The 23697-nt window shown below is 38.1% G+C and overlaps 1 protein-coding gene across 2 annotated transcripts; it reads left to right on the top strand.

Moving 5' to 3' along the window:
- The first annotated feature begins 856 nt into the window (after positions 1-856).
- On the top strand, positions 857-22691 carry LOC118002863 (proteasome subunit alpha type-6). Of its 2 annotated transcripts, XM_034993462.1 has the most exons (7): positions 857-1126; positions 13338-13432; positions 13912-13993; positions 14758-14913; positions 19102-19280; positions 20563-20657; positions 22468-22691. In XM_034993462.1, exons 1-7 carry the CDS (start codon positions 1051-1053, stop codon positions 22523-22525), a joined length of 741 nt encoding a protein of 246 aa, XP_034849353.1. In that variant the 5' UTR covers positions 857-1050; the 3' UTR covers positions 22526-22691. The 2 variants fall into 2 exon arrangements, with proteins under 2 accessions (XP_034849353.1, XP_034849354.1); XM_034993463.1 differs by lacking the exon at positions 13338-13432 and having other exon boundaries at positions 1047-1126.
- The last annotated feature ends 1006 nt before the right edge of the window (positions 22692-23697 follow it).

Here is a 23697-nt window from a genome sequence, read left to right as displayed (position 1 = left end):
CCCTTTAAATGCAAAGTGAGTTTAGGAGAAAATACATTAAGGAGGTAAGAATCCCTACTTTAGTATTACTTACAGCAGGCACTAAAGTGCCAGAAACCTTGGCAATAACTGGCCTTCCTAGTGCACAAACTATGGGGGGGGGGGGGGGGGGAGAACGACACTAGCCTAACGTCATGTTTTGCATTTTATATTGGTTAAATAGGAGTGTGCCTGCGGGAAAAGTCAAAATAGGCACAATTTTACGATTTGAAAGGCCACCTGCTGTTCTCCCTGAGCTACCCAGTTCTCTTGGAATTACTCCCATTAGTTTATTCAACAACAGCCTGCTATACGCCCTGTCCTTTCTGTTCTTCAGTATCAATCAAGGCAACTTAACTTCATGATTACTCCACTACTCCTCTATTTCCTGTTCCACCTCTAAGACTGTCGGGGTTGCTGGCCAAAAGGATCTTGCCTGGCCAGAAAATTCTGCTCTTTCCAGTGGCTACCAGAACCCCCTCCCTTCTGTACCTAAAATTAACGGTTACTGCCGCAGCGGCTGCAACCCATTTTCCCCTGTAGTAGGAAGGAAAGTGGGTGGGTATAGATTAGGAACAACGCCAGCAATCTAGACACAAGCTGGATATACACGTCCCAAAACTAACGAGGGACTTAAATGCACCTCCATTTAGGTCCCACGGGTAGGCAGATCACTACTCTGGGCCCCCAGAAATCTTTTTCGTCCTTGCTACGGTCAATTCACTTTCCAGACGAAAGCTCCAAAACGCCACAAGCCGAGTTTCACCAGGTATGTGCACAGCGCTCCGACGTGGGGCTGGCGCAAGCGCACACCGAAGGCCTCCCCCTGCTTTTCCCACCCCAACCAGGGGTGGGGCCTCGGAGCTCTCTCGGCGCCTGAACGGACGCTAGAGTCGTGAGTTCGGCGCGCAAGAGCGGATGAAGCCGGCCGGCGCCCCGGAAGTAGTCGTTGCAACTTCCGGGGGGATTTGTACGCCTGGTGCGGGAGCTACGAGGTTCAGAGACAGTGCTTGAAGTATTGGGGGCGGCAACATGTCGCGTGGTTCCAGCGCTGGTTTTGACCGCCACATTACCATTTTTTCACCCGAGGGCCGGCTCTACCAAGTAGGTGAGTGAACCGAGTCTGCCTTTGGTCCACTCGAATTGCTCTGTCATGGTATGGCCTGGAGCAGCCAGACGCGGCCGGAGTGTAGTCCGCGGCTGAGGCATGGCCGGAGCTGGGACGGGAGAAAGGCCGAGGCAGGGTCCAATCCCATGGAATTCCCACTCCTGCGTGGAGGCAGGGATCGGGAGCCCGATGGCTGAAGGCCTCGGGCTCTTCGGGGTGAGCGGCCGCACCGCCTGGACACAATAAAGAGTTAAGGAAGGTAGCCTGACTCTCGCTTCCTGACGCCTCTTCACGTGTTCTATTTTGGCCTGGGTGGGCCCAACGTTTGTACTTTTCTAAAGGATAATTGGCTCCTTAACCTTGCCATTGAAACGCTCCTCTCCGTTTTCCTTTGTTTGCAACATGCACTTTTCGTAGTTAATTCCACACGGGCATTTAGAACCTTTTATGTGCCAGACGCTGTGCTGCTCCTAGGGGATGCAGAGATGTCAGACACTCTCCTGTACTGACGCTCACAGCTGAAAGGGAGTGACAGATACGTAAACAAACGAATAAAAAGAAAAATAAAAAGGGCCAAATTCAAAGTATCTACAGGGTTCAGGACATCTTTGGAAAACTGCAGATTGAATGAGTGGTTGTCAATTCTAGAGAAACTAGCATCCCCTTTTCCCACATCTGAATGTTTCTAAATAGTTTAAAAGCTGGTTCTGAATTGTAGGTGAGGTACTGTGAACTAGCTGTTTCCTGAAAAACAGCTTTAGTGGAAATAAACCCTAAACTAGTTATCATTCCTTCAATATAACAGTATATTTTGTTGGATTGAAGCGCTGTCAGCGTTTAGGTTATAATTATAACCCGGATCCTTAACCTCTTGCCATCTGGAGAATCTGATTTATATCTGGCCCCGTGATCCTTTGATTTTTGAGTGAGTTTAGCACCTCAGTGCTTTGGGGAGGACAGTAATATCATCTGTGCTTGGAAATCATAAGGAGAGAGTTGGCATATAAATGAGGTTCTCTTCACCTGTAAACTTTAGAATTAGATTTAAAGATAACTTGGAATGAAACTTATCCTGTATATGGCTACATACTGTGTATAATGTAGCAAGAAACAAGGGTAATTCAGTAACCCTTTTAACTCATACCCAGTTGAAAAATAGGATCAAACAAGAGAGATGATAACTGTATCCTCAAGAAAGTTTCATTTTTAGTTTTTTTCCTGAGTTTTAAAGAATTTTTCTGTTGGGTCACTGCTTTGAATGTTCTGTTTTGTGGTTTTTAAATATGTGAAACAGGAAAAGTCAGATCTACACTTTGCTTTTCTATACCATATTGTGAAATCCAGCCATAAAGCGTAGTTTTTAATGCTTCCCAGATTTGGTGAGTAGAAAGGCTGGATAGAGTGTCAGTTAAATAATTTTTTAAAATTTGGAATAAAACATGTGGTCCAAAACAAGCTTAATATATAGACAGGATGATTTTTCAGGTCTTGCTTGTTGAATAACACATTGTCTCTGCTATCAGGACACTAATTAGACATTGCTAGGAAAAGGAAAGTGAAAGAATAGTTAGTATGAGCAAGCAGTATAGTGGTGAAGCGTTGAGGCCCTGGAGCCATACCTGGATTAAGATCCCTGCATGCTCCATACTAGCCAATTTGGGCAAGTGATATATAACGTTAGCCTTAGTTTCTGTTCGTAAAGTTGGGTTAATAATTCCTTCTTGTGTGGTTGTTTTGAGGACTAAATAAGATATATGTAGAGTACTTAGCACAGTATTAAGTGATCAGTAAATGTTATTAGGTGCCTCTTTGATTATTTGGCTCTTGTTTTGGTGTATTAGATTAGTAGCTTTGTAGACATGGAGTATTTCCTTTTTTATGGTCCATCCATGCTTTGTTCTCTAGTGAAATAATTGTACATTATGATAATACTGTAAATGCTGTTTGAGTTTATAAACTTTAGAATCCATCAAAGCATATAAGAATTACAAGTGCAAATTGTTAACCTTGATAATGGGAAAATAATAGAGCAAAAATGGGGAAATAACAGGGAAGGAAAGATTAATGGGAAGGTGAGTGTATGCTCCTCATCCTCCATAGTTGGTACTCAAAAGATAAATAATCTAAAATTGATAAATCAAAAAATAAAGGTATAAATTTAAAGTTACAATGCTAACCATAATTATAAACAAACTGTTGACAGTGTTTGCTCCCAGGGAGTAAGAGAAAGATTTTTTATTGTCATTTGTGCATTTGTACTCTTTAGTAACTATGGAAAAATTTCTTTTAATGAATGTATTCGGGTGTGTGTGTGTATGTGTGTGTAAACTGTAGAGCTATACACAGAGCCCCTAGCTTTAATGAATGTATTCGGGGTGTGTGTGTGTGTGTGTGTGTGTGTGAACTGTAGAGCTATACACAGAGGCCCTAGCTTTGAAATCTAACTAAGGCCCAGGTGGGACAAAGTAAACCTGATTAATGGGCGCCTGGGTGGCTCAGTTGGTTAAGCTACTGCCTTCGGCTCAGGTCATGATCCTGGAGTCCCGGGATCGAGTCCTGCATCGGGCTCCCTGCTCGGCAGGGAGTCTGCTTTGCCCTCTGACCCTATCCCCTCTCATGTGTTCTCTCTCATTCTCTCTCTCTCAAAATAAATAAATAAAATCTTAAAAAAAAAAAAAAGTAAACCTGATTACTTTCAGGCTTTTCTCTTCTGCTTGCTGATCCTTTGCTGGATAGATCTGGCAAGGGAGGGGAGAGGAGTGGCACTTGAATTTACCTGCCAGGTGGATATGAGCATTGCCTCGTTGCATCTAAGGGAGCATATTGATAAGGAACAGGAAAGAAATGGACTAGTAGAAATAGACTGGAGAGGACAGTTTTCTAATCTAGAAATACCAATCTGGCATTGGTATTGAAGCCAGGATTCCTGGGTTCAAGTCCTGCTCCATACCAACTATGAGAACTTTTCTTCATGAAAATAATAGGGCTTACAGGGCTCTAAGGATTTAATGACTTAATGGATGCAATGTACATAGAACAGTATCTGTCACATAGTTAAGTGCTCAGTGGCTGATAATGGACTGAGAAGTACTTACTGTTTGCATCTTTTGCTATAAAAAAAAAAAATACTCGTTTTAAAGTAGTATTTCTGAACCCAGACTTCTCATGCCCTCTTTGAGTTAGATTTGAAATGAAATATGTGTCTTTACATAAATACATATGTATTATAACTACACAAAAAAGTAATGAGATCAAGCACTATGTTTTCTTTTTTTTTTAAGATTTTTTTTTTATTTATTATTTGACAGAGAGAGAATGAGAGAGAGCACATGAGAGGGGGTAGGGTCAGAGGGAGAAGCAGACTCCCTGCCGAGCAGGGAGCCCGATGCGGGACTCGATCCTGGGACTCCAGGATCATGACCTGAGCCGAAGGCAGTCGCTTAACCGACTGAGCCACCCAGGCGCCCGCACTGCTATGTTTTCAGACCTCATATTCTAACCCCCATCCCCATGCCAGTGCCAGAATTTCTAATGACCCCACCTGCTTAAAGATCAGGGTGTTTTTGTTTTGTTTTTTAAGATTTTATTTATTTGAGAGAGAGAGAGAGCACATGAGCAGGGGGCAGGGCAGAGACGGAGAATCTCAAGCAGACTCTGCGCTGAGCGCAGGGCCTGTTGTGGGGCTCGATCTCACAACCCTGAGATCATGACCTGAGCCAAAACCCAGAGTCGGACACTTAACCAACTGAGCCACCCAGGTGCCCCAAGATCATGGTATTAAAAGGGTAATATTAGGTGGCACTATGAAATGAGATGCACTTTCCATTTAGGTTACAAGGTTAGGAGAAGACCAAAGAATGAACAGCTTCCAAAAATCTTAATAACAAAGAGTTTCTAACACGCAGCTTTGAAATTAAATAGAGACATATTCTGTAGAATACCTACCTTGCCCCAGTAGAACAACCGGTTCTTTTTAATAACTAAACTTCATAGAATGTATAGACCTCTCAATTCATTTTTATTTTTCCAGCCTAAGTTTATGTGGGGGAAAAAAACATTATCTTAAAACTTAGTACAGCATTTCAAACAAAATTATGGGCGGGAAAAATCTTGAGTTACAGTCTTGTAATTGGCAGAACCTCAGAATCACCTATAGAGGCCTTGCAAAGCCAGTGTCCATAAGGGGATGTGCATCTCTGTTGTTGCTAACGTCACACTGAGGAGGTCATACTATGAGCCATTGTCTGGCATTGTGCTTGTCCTCAACACTTTTGTCTCAGTATCTTTTATATTGAGCCCCCATTTTTTCCTAGTATTATACAAATGACTCCCAGAAAAGTTGGGAAAGTGTTGGGGAAAAGTATAAGGAAAGAAACAAAGTGAGTAAGAGATTACTGGGAAAGAGAAGTCTCTATACAAAACAGTGATTTATTTACCATTTTGTTTGTGGTCATGGAGGCAATGTACATTCAAACCTAATGACTTATTGTTAGGTTGAACCATATGAAACTGCTGATGTTTGACTTTTTTTTTTAACCTATAAAAGTGGCTGTCTCATGGTTCAGCCTAATACTTACAAATAGGTATTTTACTATGTATTTACAGTTACAATTTAAGAAATTGGAGGCTTGGGATTGAGTGTAATTCATTATAACTTATTCCATTTAAAATGGGAAATGGGCTATCAGTTATCATTGTCTTGCATAATTTTGGACATTCAAGAACAGATTATGGAGATTAACGTAATAGTGTTTGTTAGTTTGTAAGTTTCTGAAATTTTATCCAAAAACCCCAAAACCCCAGTCTTTAGTGATGGAAGTAGTGTTTAATATTTCCAACATTTTAATTCTGGCTTTAAAAAACAAATACACCTTTTAAATGCTCCCCTTATGCTGTTCTGTTTTTTTCTTAATTGGCCTTCATCCTCACTTATGCTGTAAACTATCATATTTTTACCCTACCAGTGTTTCTTTAGAGGATACTCTCGTTATTATGTTATCTCGAGATTCTTTATTCCAGCAGCTTCCATTTTTCTGGAAATTATTACAAAATATTTTATGGTGGTAATGTTATGGGGATTTATTTATACAAAATTTTATTGAAAAATACAGTGCAGCATGGTGAATACTAAAATAACAGTACAAGAAGGTTACTATGGAAAGTGACACCTGGGGCGCCTGGCTGGCTCAGCCAGGGGAGCGTGTGGCTCTTGATCTTGGGGATATGGGTTTGAGCCCCATGTTGGGTATAGAGATTACTCAAAAAAAAAAAAAAAGGAAGAAGGAAAGAAAGAAAAAAAAAAGTGACACAGCCAAGAAAGATTCGACAGAGAAGGTGAATTGATTAGATAAAGAAATTTGGGGGGAACCAGTGCATAGGTCAGTCAGGATAGCCAGAGCATAAAGAGTGACAACTGGAAGAGCAGATTATAGCAAGTTTTGAAGAGATCTGGGTGCCATGGTAGGGTTTGGACTTTGCTACTTGAGTTTTGGACATAGCTGGAAGAAAAATGACAAGATTATTAAGTAAGGTAGCAGGAGAGTTGAGTAGAATTAGAGTAGAAAGGGACTGATGACAGGAAGACCAATTAGGAGAGACTTGTTCCATAATCCATGTAAGCCCTAATGAGTGAACTAAGGTACTGAGAAAGGGTGGAGAAGAGGAGACTCTTGAGTTTTATTTTTAAAATTTTGATTATGGAAAATTCCAAACAAAAGTACATAGAATAGTATGATGACCCTTATATACCCATCACCCAGCTTCATCAGTTGTGAACATTTTGTCAGTCTTGTTTTCTCTTTATTCCCTTTTGCTTGCCCCCTCTCTGTTAGAGTATTTTAAAGCAAATCCTAGATACAAATGAACATTTCTCTGTTGAGAGAGAAGAGGAAGTCAAGGATGGTATGCAGGTTTGTAGCTCGAGTGGTTAGTAAAACTGTTGAGATAAAGACTGTAAAGAAGCAGGTATACAGAGAAATTAATTTTCAGAAATGCCTGTCGGAGAAATAGTCATTTGCAAGTGTGGGTTCAGAGCTAAAGATGACACAGTTAGTAGTGATCATATAGGATAAAATCATCCCGGGATAGGGAGAAATGATAGAATCCCGGGGAATACCAGTATTTAAGGACCTGGCTGAGGAGGTAAAAGCAGTGAAGGAGACTGAGAAGGGAAGTTCAGAGAAGTAGGAGATGAAAAAGTATTCTTAACTAAGAACTTTAAATTAAAAATCAGTTCCTCAGTTGCATTAGCCACATTTCAAGTGCTCGTTAGCTACATATGGCTGATGACTATTTTATTTGACAACACTAATCTATATAGAGAGGGAGATAGAGGACTTCTTTTTTTTTTTTTTTTTAAAGATTTTATTTATTTATTTGAGAGAGAGAGAATGAGAGAGAGCACATGAGAGGGGGGAGGGTCCGAGGGAGAAGCAGACTCCCTGCTGAGCAGGGAGCCCGATGCGGGACTTGATCCACGGACTCCAGGATCATGGCCTGAGCCAAAGGCAGTCGCTTAACCAACTGAGCCACCCAGGCGCCCGGTAGAGGACTTCTTTAATGAATCCTGGCAAATTCACAGTTGTATTCTCTAGTGAGAAGCATTTTTTATATGTAAAATATTTTTTATTTTGTGGGACAAAATTTTATTTATGTGGTGATGGGAGTAGCTCTTTTATGACTTTTATCTAATGCATTATTTTTTTAAATCTTTTTGCATTATTTAAGCAGATCAGATAAGTAGTGTAAGTGAATGAAAGAGGCTGGGTGAGATATGACAAGGAGTGGTGGAAACTGTGAAAAACTGCAAAACATGTGTCAGCCCTAGGTGATGTTCACTGTGTAAGGATGAGGGTTGGGGCACCTGGGTGGAACAGTAGGTTGAGTGTCTGACTTGGTTTTGGCTCAGGTCTTCATGATCTCAGGGTCATGAGATGAGCACTAATCAGGGAGTCTGCTTCTCTCCCCTCTCTCTCTCCCTCTGTCCCTTCCAGCTTGCGCATACTTGCACGCATGTGCACTTTCTCTCTCTCAAATAAATAAATCTTAAAAAAAAAAATGAGGGTCAAGTGTTACCCCAGCTTTTTTTCCTGAGAAAAACTAAGTTCTGATTTTATTTTCTCTGACTTTTAAAACCTTCCTAGAAAACCCTGCATTTTAAACCAACTTGAGTAAGCTGGATTGGGCCCATGGCCAACCTTCAATTTAGTATATATTGGTTGCAAATGTAATTTTAAATTTCCTTGGTTCCTACTTTATTTCACTGTCCAATCTGGATGTGGAGGGGCAAAATACACACTTCTAAATGCTAAAACTAGCGGTGAAATAAATGCTATAGAAATTCAGAGAAGGGGTTGAAGGATCCCATCGGTGATAATCAGAAAGTATCCGTGGGAGCTGGAAGAGGCTTGGGGAGGAAGGGCAAGCGCTGGCTAAGCGGAGATAAGAGTGAAAGGGCACTTGAGGCAGGACATGAAGAAGCAAAGATATGGGAAAGATCGGATTTGTAAATGAAAAATATAACGTAAGAGGAGAGTTGGTAAATGTTGCAAACTAATATCCCTCTACAGCCATAGATGGATTATTTCTTAGGCCAAAATCATGTTCTGAGCAATTGGGTAATAACAGCAGGCATTTGGAAATGTGGTGCTGAAATTAGGCAAGGTCAAGGATAGTGACCCAGATAAAAGAATCATCTGTATATAAATGACTCTTCTTAATATTGCCTTATTTCTGTAATGTCTATAATGATAGCCCCTTTCTTATTCCCAGTACGAGCAATTTGTATTCTCTTATTTATTTATTTTTTGTATTCTCTTATTTTCTTGATTAGTCTGGCTGGGGGGTTTATTAGTTTCCTGTGGCTGTCGTAACAAATTACCAGATTTGGTGGCTTAAAAAAGAAATTTATTTTCTCAACAGTTCTGGGGACCAGAAGTCTAAAATCAGTTTCCCTGGACCAAAATCAAGATGTTAGGCAGGACCTTAGGAGAATACATTCCTTGCCTCTTCCACTTCTGGAGGCCACCAGCATTCCTTGGGTTGGGACTGCATCGCTCTACTCATCAAGACCAGCATCTTCAAATCTCTGCTCCCTCTTCACAGCACCTTCTCTGTGTAAAATCTCCCTCTCCATCTCTTGTATAAGGATACATATGATTGCACTTGGGGCCCAATGGGATAATCTCCCCATTTCAAGTTTGTTGTTTTTGTTCAAAGAATCAATTTTTTACTTTCCTGACTTCCCTTTTTGTTTATTTTACTGATTTCTGATCTTTGTTGTTGCCTTTTTTCAAATCTGGGTTTATTTTACCTTTCACTAAACTTCTTAAAGTAGAAACTTCGATCCTTGATTTTATACCTTTTCTAATATAAACAAGGCTAGCATATTAGTTTTCTATGATGCATAAAAATTACTACAAACAGCAGCTAAAAATAACACACACTTATTAACTCCAACAATTTCTGTGGGTCAGGAGTAGCCTGCCTAGGATATCACAAGACTGTAATCATAGTGTTGTCCAGGTTGTGTTCCTGTGTGGAGGCTCAACTGGAGAAGACTCTGCTTTCAAGCTCACTGAGGATTTTGGCAGAATTCCTTTCCTTTCAGTATAGAACTGAGGGCCCCAGCTGCTTGCTGGCTGTTCACTGGAAGATACCCATGGTTCCTTGCCATACAGCCACTTAGCAAGCCAGTAAGAGGAATCTCTAGAGTTAGTCTGCTAGCAAGACAGAGTCTTTATATATAAATGTAGTTTTATTGATAAATGAGGCACATACAGGTACAGTTAAGGACTGAAATTAGACTCATTTCACAGGTAAATCAATTTGTAAGTTCACTTAATATCTATAAATGCCATAATTGTTACCTCTGATAATACTTTATTTTATTTTATTTTTCTTAAGATTTTTTATTTATTTATTTGACAGAGACACAGCGAGAGAGGGAACACAAGCAGGGGGAATGGGAGAGGGAGAAGTAGGCTTCCCGTTGAGCAGGGAGGCCGATGCAGGGCTCGATCCCAGGACCCTGGGATCATGACCTGAGCTGAAGGCAGACGCTTAACGACTGAGCCACCCAGGCGCCCCTACCTCTGATATTTTAGATCCAACACTATCTGCCTACATTTCACTTATATTTATGAAGGAATTGGAATTAGTTTGGGTTTGCTCAAAAGCATTAAACTGTATTAGCTAAACATTTTTATTTTTAAATTTTTGCATATTTCTCATATTTGGGGCAGACATTTACCTTTGTAAGACAAAACAATGTGTTAGAAAAAGATGATGGTAGAAGAAATTTTATCATGCTATGGAAGATAACCTACTGCTTTTATTTTTAAAGCAGTCTTCTATAATGTAATCAGGATAATGACATCCCATCACCTTTGCCATATTCACTTTGTCAGAAGCCAGTTACAGGTTCTGTCCACACTGAAGATGAGGGCATTACACAAAGGTGTGAACACCAGGAGGCAGGGATTGTAGAGAGTAGGCCACTTTAGGGTCTGTCCACCATAGCCATGAAATTCCTTCTTTCAGCTGCATCCTACAAATTCTGATATATTATTACCAGTCAGTTCAAAATACTTCTAAATGTCTCTTACGATTATTTCTTTGATTCATGAATTACTTAGAAAGGTGTTTTAAAATTTTCAAATATTTAGGGATTTCGGTACTTTAAAATCCATTGAGACTTGTTTTATGGCCTCTAATATATGCTCCATCTTAGTAAAGGTACCATGTGCATTTGTATTATACCATGTGCATGTATATTCTTCAGTTGTCCTCAGTAGTAGTCTACAGATAGTAGTGAGGTCGAGGTGCTTGATTGTGTGGTCCATATAGTGTTTGTCTATTTTGTGTGTGTCTATCTATGTCTATTTCACTTGTGTGGTGGTGGTGTTAAAATGTTTAACTGGATGGGTTTGGCCATTTCTCTTTTTAATTTTGTCCATTTTCCTTTTATGTATTTTGAAGTACTCTTACAAGGTGCATATACATTTGTGATTGTTGTATCTTCCTTATGAATTGATTTTTCTACTTTGGAAATGTACTTGTTTATCTCTGATATATTGCCTTGAAGTCTCTACTTTGTCTGATGTTAATATATATAGTCCCTTCAACTTCCTGATGCTTACTGTTTATATGGTACTCTTTTTACCATCCATTTATTAAACTGTGTCTGTGATAGATAACCATGTTTGAGTCTTGCCTTTTTATCCATTCTGACAGTTTCTGCTTTTATTTTTATTTTTTTTTTTAAGATTTTATTTATTTATTTGACAGAGAGAGAGCGACAGCAGGAACACAAGCAGGGGGAGTGGGAGAGGGAGAAACAGGCTTCCCGCTGAGCAGGGAGCCCAATACGGGGCTTGATCCCAGGACTCTGGGATCACGACCCAAGCTGAAGGCAGGTGCTTAACGACTGAGCCACCCAGGTGCCCCCAGTTTCTGCTTTTAATTGGAGTCTTTTGTCCATTAATATTTAATGAAGTTGTTGACTTGGATTCTGCTCTTTTCCTCCAAACAATGTTGATTTGTTCTAGCAGGCAGTTAATTTGGATGGCAACTCAAATCTCATTTTCTTTTATCCTTAGCTAAGCTGCCTAGAGTCTGTCTTGTGCATGTGTGGTTATGGAATCACCCAGAGATTTGGATAACATATATAGGTTGGGACTCTCCCTCTCTGGCTCTCTCCTTTCTTTCCCTTATTTTCCTGCAGCTGTAGTTACCCCCAAACTGTTCTCTAGTTCTTCATGCCAAAGAGACTGAATTTTCTATGGGTGTTTAGCCCTGACCAGGGCCTGCACTCGGTCTGTAAGCCATGAAGACGGGAAACTCACTTCATGCCATTTCCTTCTTCCAAGCATTGTCTCCCCCTCCAGAATCTGCCCACCTTTGGCCACTTTCTGGTGCCTTCAGGTAGTTGTTTTGTTTAGAGTTTACAGTTTTTAGCTGTGGAGTTTTGATCTAGTAGAAGCTTTTTGGCCATATGAGAAACAGAACTGAGAAGCATTTTGAAACATTGTATTTTAGAAGTTATTTGTGGTGTAATGGGGTGGTAAAAATAAGCAATTGTAATCTAATTAAATCTGAGCTAAATTTGAGGATTTCCCTTATGGTAGAGTCATTTTACTCTACTTTTCTGTCTTCAAAATATAGCCATTTTGAAATATTTGATAAGGGGTTTTTATTATAGCTCCTATTAAAGGAAATTCTTTGGCATAGATAGTATCTTTTTTCAGCTGGTCCTCATTACCAGTTGGCTTTTGAAGAGATGATGAGGCCAGGCTTCAGACCCAATGCCCGCAGTAATACTTGACAGAATTTTTAAAACATCTATTATGTCAAAATATAGATAATGATTGGAGTTACGAGTATTTTTTTCTTTTACATTATCTTCTATATTCCCCATATTTTCTACAGTGAGCATGTATTTCTGCTGTTGTTTTTATAATTACAAAATACATGTTTAAATTAGATTTAAATATTATAGAAATACATAGCATAGAAAGGAGTAGTCTCATCTGTAATTCTGTCTTCCAGAGGCAGTCACTATCAGCTATACTGCATGATGCCAAAGTAGTTTGTTTGCATTCTACCACTTTGATTCATCTGTTTTAACCTAGGGAATGGTCTGACAGCAGCTGGAAGTTCACAAGCTGAAGTTTGTCATAGACAAACTCAAGGATCCTTGTTTTAGGTATCATGAAGATTGGAAAAACCATGATCCAGAAAATTTCAACTTGGTAGGGAGAAAAAAAACAATGCAGGGTAATCTAACAGCAATTAAAATTGCATAGAGTCAAACTAGTTACTGGCCAAAATTAACAGAACTAGTAAATCTGGAGAAAATTTAGAGCAACTGGAATTTGACCCAGGAAAACCAGATTTGGTAGAAATAATGGCCACAAAACAGACTTTTAAAATGATAAGATGTAATTGATAAAGATTTGATATGATAAATTAAGTCTTTATTGGAAATTTGGTACTTGATCCTGATGAAAATGATTACAGTAAACTAAAATGGAAAGAAATGGAGTTGGTTTAACTATGATTTATTATTATCATTATTATTATTATTATTTTGACTTTGCAACTAACTCCGTGTTAGTTCATATAGCTCTAGCTCATTCTTTTTAATGACTGCTTTTATGCCATTGCATGAATCTAATAATTTATTCCACCTTCTCAAAACACTATTTTCCAGAATATGCTTTTAAGGCTATTAACCAGGGTGGCCTTACATCGGTAGCTGTCAGAGGGAAAGACTGTGCAGTAATTGTCACACAGAAGAAAGTACCTGTAAGTAATACTGCCCAGATAGCCAATTGTTACAGAATATAATGCAAGGATTTTTTATGAGTTTGTGCAAAGGCATATGACTACCTCTATACATTCACATTATTCTTGCTTTGCCTCTATTTTCCTGTTTCATTCAACAAGTATTTACTGAGTAGCTATGGACGGTTTAACTGAGTAGACAGAGTTAATATATTGAGCTTTGTGGTATGATTATAAGTACAGTGGGAATTCTAGGTCTTTTGTCTTCGGGGACCTTGAAACAGGCTTTGGTGAGCTATAGTTCTTTCCCACAGGAAACCTGTCATCTAAATAAGGAAGACAGAGTCTCCTCCCTGCCTTTTTTAAAAACTGATTTTATCTATAAAATGAACAGAAAACATATATTACATAGTTTATTGCTACAATTTTATAGTATTTTTTATCACTGCACAGAGACCTCTGGTTTTTAAAAAGTTATCTTGATTTATTTTGTTCATTAGGACAAATTATTGGATTCCAGCACAGTGACTCACTTATTCAAGATAACTGAAAACATTGGCTGTGTGATGACAGGAATGACAGGTAATTGGCTCGATGTCTACTTAGATTTGTTATTTTCTTCAAATTATTTTTGAGTTTTGTATTAATTTTTAAAAGGCTCCATTTAGTGCCTCATTGGCAAATAATAGGAGTAGATTTGCAGTCTTCCAAGGCTAATATCAGTATATTCAGAGTACTACGAGGTTTTTGAAATTATAAGTATAATAGAATTAGATCTCTGTTGCTACTGCTTTCAGTGAAACTGGGCTGAAGCCCCTCTCATGGACATTGATTTCATATATAGTTAATAGTTAAAGGAGATGCAAGTATATTTCAAACCTGGTAATAATGACACTGTTAGAAGTAAATGAGAATTATAAAAATTACTTTGGGTTTCTATTTTCTAAAATCAAGGGAAAATTCAAGCCTACAGAAAAGATCAAGAGAAACATTATTCTCTCTCCTTAAAACTTGTTCTTTTGGGAATTATTAGCTACCTGCAGGAACTATTTTGACAGCTGATGAAGGGCTCAGCATGAAAGTCCAGTGCTGTGTGTGGAACTCCATCTTTTAAAAATGTTTTCCTTTTTTGTCATGTACTTGTTGCTGAGTCATTGACTATTCATTAGTGATAGAAAAAGCCATAGTGGACCACTTCTGCTTTTGTTAAGTCATAGTGGAGATTTTATATATGTGTGTGTGTGTGTGTGTGTGTGTATTTTTATATATGGAAAATTGAAAATTGTCTGATTTTGAGGTTCACTCTTTCCTCTAAAGTAATAAACTTGGGTTTTTTATGCTCTAAGCTGACAGCAGATCCCAGGTACAGAGGGCACGCTATGAGGCAGCTAATTGGAAATACAAGTATGGCTATGAGATTCCTGTGGACATGCTGTGCAAAAGAATTGCTGATATTTCTCAGGTCTACACACAGAATGCTGAAATGAGGCCTCTTGGTTGTTGTAAGTATGCTAAGAAGACTCCCAAAGAATTGATGAATTACATGGGTTTTTTTTAGAGAATATGAATAAAGTTATTGCAATAACACTTGGGTTCTGAACATGTGGTTTTTGGAAATTATATAAGATGAGGAACTCTTTATAATAAATCAGCAATGAAGAGTAGGTTTCACAGTAGTATTTTAGGCATTATCTTTTTTTTTTTTTATTCTTATGTTAATCCCCATACATTACATCATTAGTTTTAGATGAAGTGTTCCATGATTCATTGTTTGTGCACAACACCCAGTGCTCCATGCAGAATGTGCCCTCCTCAATACCCACCACCAGGCTAACCCATCCTCCCACCCCCCTCCCCTCTAGAGCCCTGTTTGTTTTTCAGAGTCCATCGTCTCTCATGGTTCGTCTACCCCTCCGATTTCCCCCGCTTCATTCTTCCCCTCCCGCTACCTTCTTCTTCTTCTTTTTTTTTTTTCTTAACATATATTGCATTATTTGTTTCAGAGGTACAGATCTGAGATTCAACAGTCTTGCACAATTCACAGCGCTTACCAGAGTACATACCCTCCCCAGTGTCTATCACCCAGTCCCCCCATCCCTCCCACCCCACCCCCCACTCCAACAACACTCAGTTTGTTTCCTGCGATTAAGAATTCCTCATATCAGTGAGATCATATGATACATGTCTTTCTCTTTTTGACTTATTTCACTCAACATAATACCCTCCAGTTCCATCCACGTCGTTGCAAATGGCAAGATCTCATTCCTTTTGATGGCTGCATAATATTCCATTGTATATATATACCACATCTTCTTTATCCAGTCATCTGTCGATGGACATCTTGGCTCTTTCCACAGTTTGGCTATTGTGGACATTGCTGCTATAAACATCGGGGTGCACGTACCCCTTCGGATCCCTACTTTTGTATCTTTGGGGTAAATAACCAGTAGTGCAATTGCTGGATCATATGGTAGCTCTATTTTCAACTTTTTGAGGAACCTCCATACAGTTTTCCAGAGTGGCTGCACCAGCTTGCATTCCCACCAACAGTGTAGGAGGGTTCCCCTTTCTCCGCATCCCCGCCAACATCTGTCGTTTCCTGACTTGTTAATTTTAGCCATTCTGACTGGTGTGAGGTGGTATCTCATTGAGGTTTTGATTTGGATTTCCCTGATGCTGAGCGATATTGAGCACTTTTTCATGTGTCTGTTGGCCATTTGGATGTCTTTGGAAAAATGTCTGTTCATGTCTTCTGCCCATTTCTTGATTGGATTCTTTGTTCTTTGGGTGTTGAGTTTGATGAGTTCTTTATAGATTTTGGATACTAGCCCTTTATCTGATATGTCATTTGCAAATATCTTCTCGCATTCTGTTGGTTGTCTTTTGGTTTTGTTGACTGTTTCCTTTGCTTTGCAAAAGCTTTTTATCTTGATGAAGTCCCAATAGTTCATTTTTGTTAGGCATTATCTTTTAAGCTTTAGATGCTATTAGACTTTCTACCAAAATATTTCTTTTAAGGGTGTCTGATTTGAAAGATCCGAGTCACTGTCATATTGGGCTGTTGTTGTTCTGGGGGTTTTACTGTAATTCCAGATTACGCTTTCAATGGAAATGCCTATATTAGGCATCTTAACACTGTAGATCTTTTTTTTTTTTTTTTTTGACCACCCTAAAGAATCAGGCTCACACACATATTCCTGTGATTCATATTTTTAGACTACATTACCTTTAAAAAAAATAAGTAAAATTCTCTTGGGAGAGAGATGAGATTTACTGATTTTAGATTTAATGTAGTACAGTAGCCTAAAAAAATCAGCACATTTGTTTCTGTGTTGTGTCATTTATGAGAATTATCACTGTAATGATTTTTCTTCAATATCTGACCCTATTTTTGGACTCTCATATGAGAATGCTCCCTCAGTTTCTTCAGTGATACTCTTCCTCACTCTCATCCTCTTTTGCTTTTCTTTTAAATGTTTTTGCTCATCAGGTTTTCTCTGTGGTCATTCTCTCCCTCTTGGTTCTGTCTGGGTGAGATCACCCAGAGATCACCCTTGAGTTCATGCTTTCATTTACTACCTGTATACAGGCAATCACTGCCACATTAGCATTAGCCCAGTCCCTTCCTCCGTGTCCCGCAGATACTTCAGACTTGAAATCATTGCTATTTTCCTACTTTCATCCTCAATTTCTCTTTGCTATGCTCACTCCACCTTCCCTGGTCATCTGGTTAGTCATTGAGCCTTACCATAATATCTCTTCCTTCTTCATCATCTCTTACCTTTGCTGCCTAATTTATTTGTCTCTCTTCTCCCTTCTCTCTCTTTCCTCATCTCTCTTCCATGTTGCTACGTAATTATCATTTTTAAATCAAATTTTGGTTGTTGCTCCCTAGAAAAACTGATTCCTCGTTGGATATAGTGTAAATTCGAAACTCCTTAATACGATGTGCAAGACCCCTGATAGTTTATTCCCAGGCAGCCTCTTGCACGTCCTGCTTTCCTTTCTCACCTGACGTGCCAGTAGTATATGGGTCTTTTGTCATGGTCTGGGTGTGCTGTTACCTTACATGTCTTGATGCCTTTGTACGTTGTTGTTCCTTGTGCCTTGATTGCCTTTCATGTCCTTATCACCTATGAAACCCTGTTCATCTCGCAAGACCCAAAGTAGAGAAGTGTTTGTTCCCCCAGAGCAGTAAGTGGGTACCTCTTTTGTGTTGCCATGTACTTTGTGTATATCAAGTATAACATGTAAAGAAAATTACAGGGTGACATAACCTTTGAATAAAACACAGTTACCTGATCACTGTCATAGTGTTTATCAATTAAATAAGGTTGAAAATTCCTCATTAGTAGACTCTATAAGACATCTATAAAAGTGAATAAAGTAATTGGTTAATACTGAATGTTAAAAGAGAGGACACTCCAAGCATAGCTTGGAGATATTGCAGGTTCAGTACAGACCCCTGCGATAAAGCTAATATCACAATATAGTGAGTCAGATGAATTTTTTGGTTTCCCAGTGCATATAAAAATTATGTTTACGGTATAATCTTTTAAGTACACAATAGCATTATATCTAAAAAGATAATGGACCATACCTTAATTTTAAAATACTTTATTGCTAAAGATGCTAATATCTAAGCTTTCAGCAAGTCATAATCACTGACCATAGATCACCATAATACGTATAATAATAATGAAAAAGTTTGAAATATTCCAGGAATTACCAAAATGTGACACAGACACAAAGTGAGCAAATCCTATTGAAAAAATAGACTTGCTCAACACAGGGTGGTTACAAACCTTTGTTAAAAAAAAAAAAAAAAAAGGTATCCGCGAAGCGCAACACACTATAAAACGAGGCAGGCCTTTATATAAAAGAGGTTCAGATCTAGAAATAGAAGAAAGCAGGAGTTAAGCCATTCCTTAAATACTTTATTACCTGCTTTGCTGAGTAGAAAGAAGTTTGGGGGCGGTATTTATTTTAATTATATGTCATTATAACAATATGATTAGATTTTTAATAACAAAGTTTATGTACAGAATTTAGAATTTGGTTTCTCTTGACTACTGGGGAGTGTATACCAGCAGTATCAAAGTTGGGCAGTGTGAAGATAAGGAAGTAGCCTCTGTATTTCACTTGGTGCCAGCATTCCCAAGGTGTATTCCATACACTTTTAGTTCCCTGGAGCCCAAAATTCTTAAGAAGCTTAAGCTCTTAAATTAAAAAAAAAAAAAAAGAAAAGTCTTCCATGGTCAAATAAATTAAAGAACTACTGAAGTTCTAAGTAAGTCAACCTACGTAGAATATTTAACATACTATTATATATTATTTTCTCTAAAAGAAAGTATATGAAAAATATGCTTCCCAAATTTATTTGGTAATATTTCAAGGGATCAAAGAAACATGTTTTGGGTAGTAGCAAGGATTAGAAAATTGTAAATTACACTTGTGATAGTTCAGATTTTAAAAACATCTGTGATAAACCTTTGGCGAAATGGAAGTTTCTTGGTTACCTAATTTATCTATAGTAATAACCTGTATTTCATCAGTTTTTTAAAGCAAAATACCTATCCTAAAATAGATGGCCAGAATAATGATCAACAACAGCTTTATGACAATACTAAGAGAGAAGAAATTGTGTTGTACAAAAGTATAAGCTATTTAATGAGGGTCTTTCTTTTTAGGTATGATTTTAATTGGTATAGATGAAGAACAAGGCCCTCAGGTGTACAAGTGTGATCCTGCAGGTTACTACTGTGGGTTTAAAGCCACTGCAGCAGGAGTTAAACAAACGGAGTCAACCAGCTTCCTTGAAAAAAAAGTGAAGAAGAAATTTGATTGGACATTTGAACAGACAGTGGAAGTAAGTTAGCCAAAAGGAGCTGACTTTTTTTTTAATGCTATTAGAATAGTGAAAATCATTGTATAATTGACAATTTATAAAGGCTATTCCTGGGTTTATCACATGAGCCAGGTTTGTCAGCTTCATAGAATTGGTGTCATTCAGCCGACATGGGAACAATGAGGACTGCTTTTATTGACTTAATTCCCTATCTCATTTCATAATGTATTTGAGACTGCTTTCAACAAAACACGTATAAAATGGGAAGATGTAACTAAAAATAAGAATCAAAACTAGGGCATAAGACCTGCATGGTTGTGACTCAAATTAGGCTTAACCTTCCTAGTAGCAAAAGTGAAAAAATTTAGTGATGTTACTCTTATGGCCCTAAAGGGAAAACAGCCACATACCAAATTCTCAGGGAAACAAACATCTGGGTAAAAGAATATATGCTCATAGGATAACTTGGCAGAGAAAATCTATCTGGGATGCAAAAGTAGAGCTCACTTAATGCAGGGATCTTAAGGGGATTATTCATTACGATTGGGACATTTTAAATAGACACAACAAGCTAAAATTCTTATACAAATATTTAGTAACCTTAGACTAAGGAAGCCTCTTATTTACTGCCAAGAGGTTAAAAACAAAAATTTTAGTGGATTTTGGAAAGGAGGAGCTGAGATGCAGCCATTCTAAAGACTAACAACATGATTCTGATAAATGACAAAAGAAAATTGCTATCTGATACTTTTATGTTTGGTTGGCAGTATTATCTCATTTATACTAACAGGAGATATAAAGCTAGTTCTCATCTGGGAGGTACTGTGCCCTGTTTAAATGTTTCTAAAAGGTCTTTTTTACTTGCAGTTCATAATTACATAAGTAATTAATCACATCAGATACAAAGCCACTTAAATACATTCTTAAATTTTTTACTGTAAATTTTCCATGAAGGAAGACTGTATCGTTCATGTTTATCCTCTCCCCCTTCTCACCCCAAGTGCTTAGCATAGTCCCCAGCATGTAGTCGTCATCACGCAAATAGACTATTATGTGTAAATCATCCTGTTTCGTTTGATGGACCCCTTTCATTTATCTTGAATTCATATAAGCAAGTTCTTCTCATTGGCAGGCAACATATTAGAATTAAGCAATATGCCAGTAACGTGGCTATAGAAATGTATCACTGAAATATGAAGCAAAAATGAATAGCTTGTGGTTAACTCATGTTTTGAATAAGCTTGGAATGAGAAAATCTTGGAATCTCTGGAAAATACAATTTTAATCTTGGTACTTTTTTCAGACTGCAATTACATGCCTATCTACTGTTCTATCAATTGATTTCAAACCTTCAGAAATAGAAGTTGGAGTAGTTACAGTTGAAAATCCTAAATTCAGGTGAGTTATATTTTCGGCCAAGTGCTTAGAGAAGTTTGCCAAGAGGTAAATTACAGCCTAGAAAGGTAGAGGTGTATGGGTCCGTTTATCCTACAACTTGGGGGGAAGGCATTTTTTTGACGTAGATTTACAGTTTTTTCCTTCAATATTTGAGAGATCTGTTTTAAAATTTATTGGAAGTCCCTTTAAGACAGACATAACTGCTTTTCTCATTTCAGAGTGGTTTTATATCTGTATCAGAGGCAACATAAAATAACCTTCTCTATGTTAGGAGTAAAGTAAGCATAAGTGTTTTCCTTTTTTTAGCCTAAGGCCAATAGAAATTCATCTCCCAGAGTAGTAGTAGTATTTAGTTTTTTGAGGTGGAGCTTTGATTATTTAGTGGTTAGTTAAGTGGAGCTTTGAAGAGCAGTATGAAATACTGATCTACATTAGACCCTATCTGGAGATCTTGGGAAACCCCAAATTTTGAATACAGCTAATTGAATTACAGATGCTGGATGCTTGTCTGTTCTTACTAAGTGACTAACTCCCGAAAATCAACCTTATAGCTTCCATGAGTCAAATCTGTACTGGGTGCTTAACATATACCATCTCACTTAATTCTCCCAGAACCCTGCAAGGTGGTTTACTTATTACCAGGAACCTGGATGTGCTTATGAAAAATATTTCAGTTAAATCCATAGATGCAAGGAAGTGCTGGAAGGCATGTTAGCTATTATTTGTATCTACTCTTAGGTCACAGTTACACGGACACTTGGTCGTGGTTAGGGGTGGGGAAAAAGGTGGTAAACTAAGCTTAACTGGCTTGAAGAGTTTTTTGTTACTATGCTTTTTTTCCCCCCCAATTTACTCTTTTTGTTGCCTGCAGGTAAGTGATTTAAACATGAACGATATAAGAAAAATTCATAGAATTAAAAAAATTGTGAATCCTCTTTTTTTTTTTCCTGTAGAAAATAGTTGTATGTTTTGTTTTGTTTTAGCAGTACTGTTCTAGCAGGAGCAGTTTATGAATCTGCTTAAAGGACCTGCAGGTTCTTTTTTCTTTTCTATTCTGAGACCCTCTGATAGCTTTTAACATTTTGATTTCCATCTATTAGTTAAATAGGTAAGAAACCAAAGAACTTGTATCTTGAGAAAGTTCTGAAGAACTTTATAAATTTGATGGTAGGAAGTATGCTTAAATAATAACTACAATATATAACATAAGCATCAACAACTACTATATAAATTACTTATATTGCCCCAGTCTGCACTAAAAAATGTCACTTTGACGAATTTCACTGTTTAGAAGTCCAGCAGTAATAGGTCACATTAAAGGTTGCCGAGCATTTGATTTCTTTGGAGGAAATATGTGTTCATCATGAAGTGCCTTGTCTCTCAGCTGACAGAAACTTGAGTTACACAAAGTGTAAAGGCATTTTGACATAGGAGCTAAAATAGAATACATGAATACATTATGTATAGTTAGCTTTATATTTAGTTTAATTATTTTCTATCATAGCTGCAACTAAAAGGTCTTATTTTCAGAAGACCTAATTTTTGATCTGATGTCAAAGAAGTAAATGTTTTTGTATATAGATGAAGTTGATAAAATATTTGGGAATTCTTTCAAAATAATCTGAACGGATGAGTGGTGGGTATACAGATTTTTAAGATAGTAGCTATAAATTATTGATAATTGTTGAAATTGGGTGTTAGGTACACAGGAATTCATTACTATCTATTCTTCCATGTGTGTTTGCAATTTTACATAATAAAAGTTTTCAAAAAGTAAAATGGTTGTGGGTTTTTTCCCCTTGCCTTCTAGGATTCTTTCAGAAGCAGAGATTGATGCTCACCTTGTTGCTCTAGCAGAGAGAGACTAAACATTGTAGTTAGTTTACCAAATCCATGACGCCACTTGCCTGTGTGGTAGCAACAGACCAACATTATGGAGGCCCCTGGATTGAAAAAGGAACCTCTCCCACTCCTGCCCTGCCGCTGAAGTGGTTAGGACTCTGTATAAATAAAAACAGTGCTTTTGGAAAATAATTGCATCTTGTCTTAATTTCCCCTCTAGTTTTAAGTAGTAAGCCTCTTGGTGCATGCAGACTGTTAAATGTTCACCATCCCCACATTGTAGCTTTACTCATTTTGTTGACAGAGATCCAAGTTTCTTTGGCTTCAGGAACTTAACGGGCAGAAGTTTAAACTATAGTTATACGGCCTAACTCATAAATGGCAAACTAAAAACTCTGGTTTCAAAACTTGCTCTGACTGTAAGCTGGCGTGTAAGGCAAGGCCTTTATTTTCAATACTTCATTCATTCGAATGGGATATTTCTGAACCTAGACTCCAAGTGCTCTTGGAGGTTTTAACTATAGTGAAAAGATTGGCATTATTATTATTCAGAGGTTTTGACATACACATTTAATCTGTACTCCATAAGATCCAGTATTTTTAAGAGCAACATTGCAGTTACCTTTGAGAAACAGTAGGGCTTGAAAGTAGAATATGTGTATGCTGCCTTAAAATTATTTAAAGCAGACTTTAAGGAATGGGTCTATAGTAGAGATGCCACTATAAACAACATTAAGGGGAAAAGTATATTCAGAATAATTATTAATGAATAGAATTAGGTTTTTAAAGATTTAGTTATTTTGGAGAATGTGGAGGGGGGGGGGTGCAGAGGGACAGAATGTTAAAGCAGAGCACCTCTGAGCACAGAGCCTGATGTGGGCTTGATCTCAAGACCCATGAGATCATGACCTGAGCCAAAACCAAGAGTTAGATGCTTAACTGACTGAGCCACCCAGGCACCCCCTGAATTAAGGCTTTTTTTAATCCCCATAGTGGTTCCCTGGTGACCTGAACCACTAATTGTTATAGATGATCCAAAAATCTTGAATTTCTAAGGTTGATACATTTCATGTCCTCATCTGTCCTGGGTGAGACCCAGGACACCTCACACAGGTGAATATGGCTGCTGGTCTAATACAAATCCCTGGAGTCAATTGCTCCTGTTTCTATAGCCACCAGACCAACAAAAGGGAAGGCC

Source organism: Mirounga leonina, unplaced genomic scaffold, assembly GCF_011800145.1.
Source record: "Mirounga leonina isolate KUSES-001 unplaced genomic scaffold, KU_Mleo_1.0 Mir_84, whole genome shotgun sequence".
In the NCBI taxonomy this organism is placed as follows: domain Eukaryota; kingdom Metazoa; phylum Chordata; class Mammalia; order Carnivora; family Phocidae; genus Mirounga; species Mirounga leonina.
The sequence above is the reverse complement of the archived record's forward strand: the minus strand, read 5'-3'. Positions and strand labels throughout refer to the sequence as shown.

Coding starts and splice junctions, on each gene's coding strand:
- LOC118002863 (XM_034993462.1), top strand. CDS start 1,051: ATGTCGCGTGGTTCCAGCGCTGGTTTTGACCGCCACATTACCATTTTT. Junction 13,433..13,911: donor TCACACAGAAGAAAGTACCT/GTAAGTAATACT, acceptor TTTGTTCATTAG/GACAAATTATTGGATTCCAG. Junction 14,914..19,101: donor AATGAGGCCTCTTGGTTGTT/GTAAGTATGCTA, acceptor CTTTCTTTTTAG/GTATGATTTTAATTGGTATA.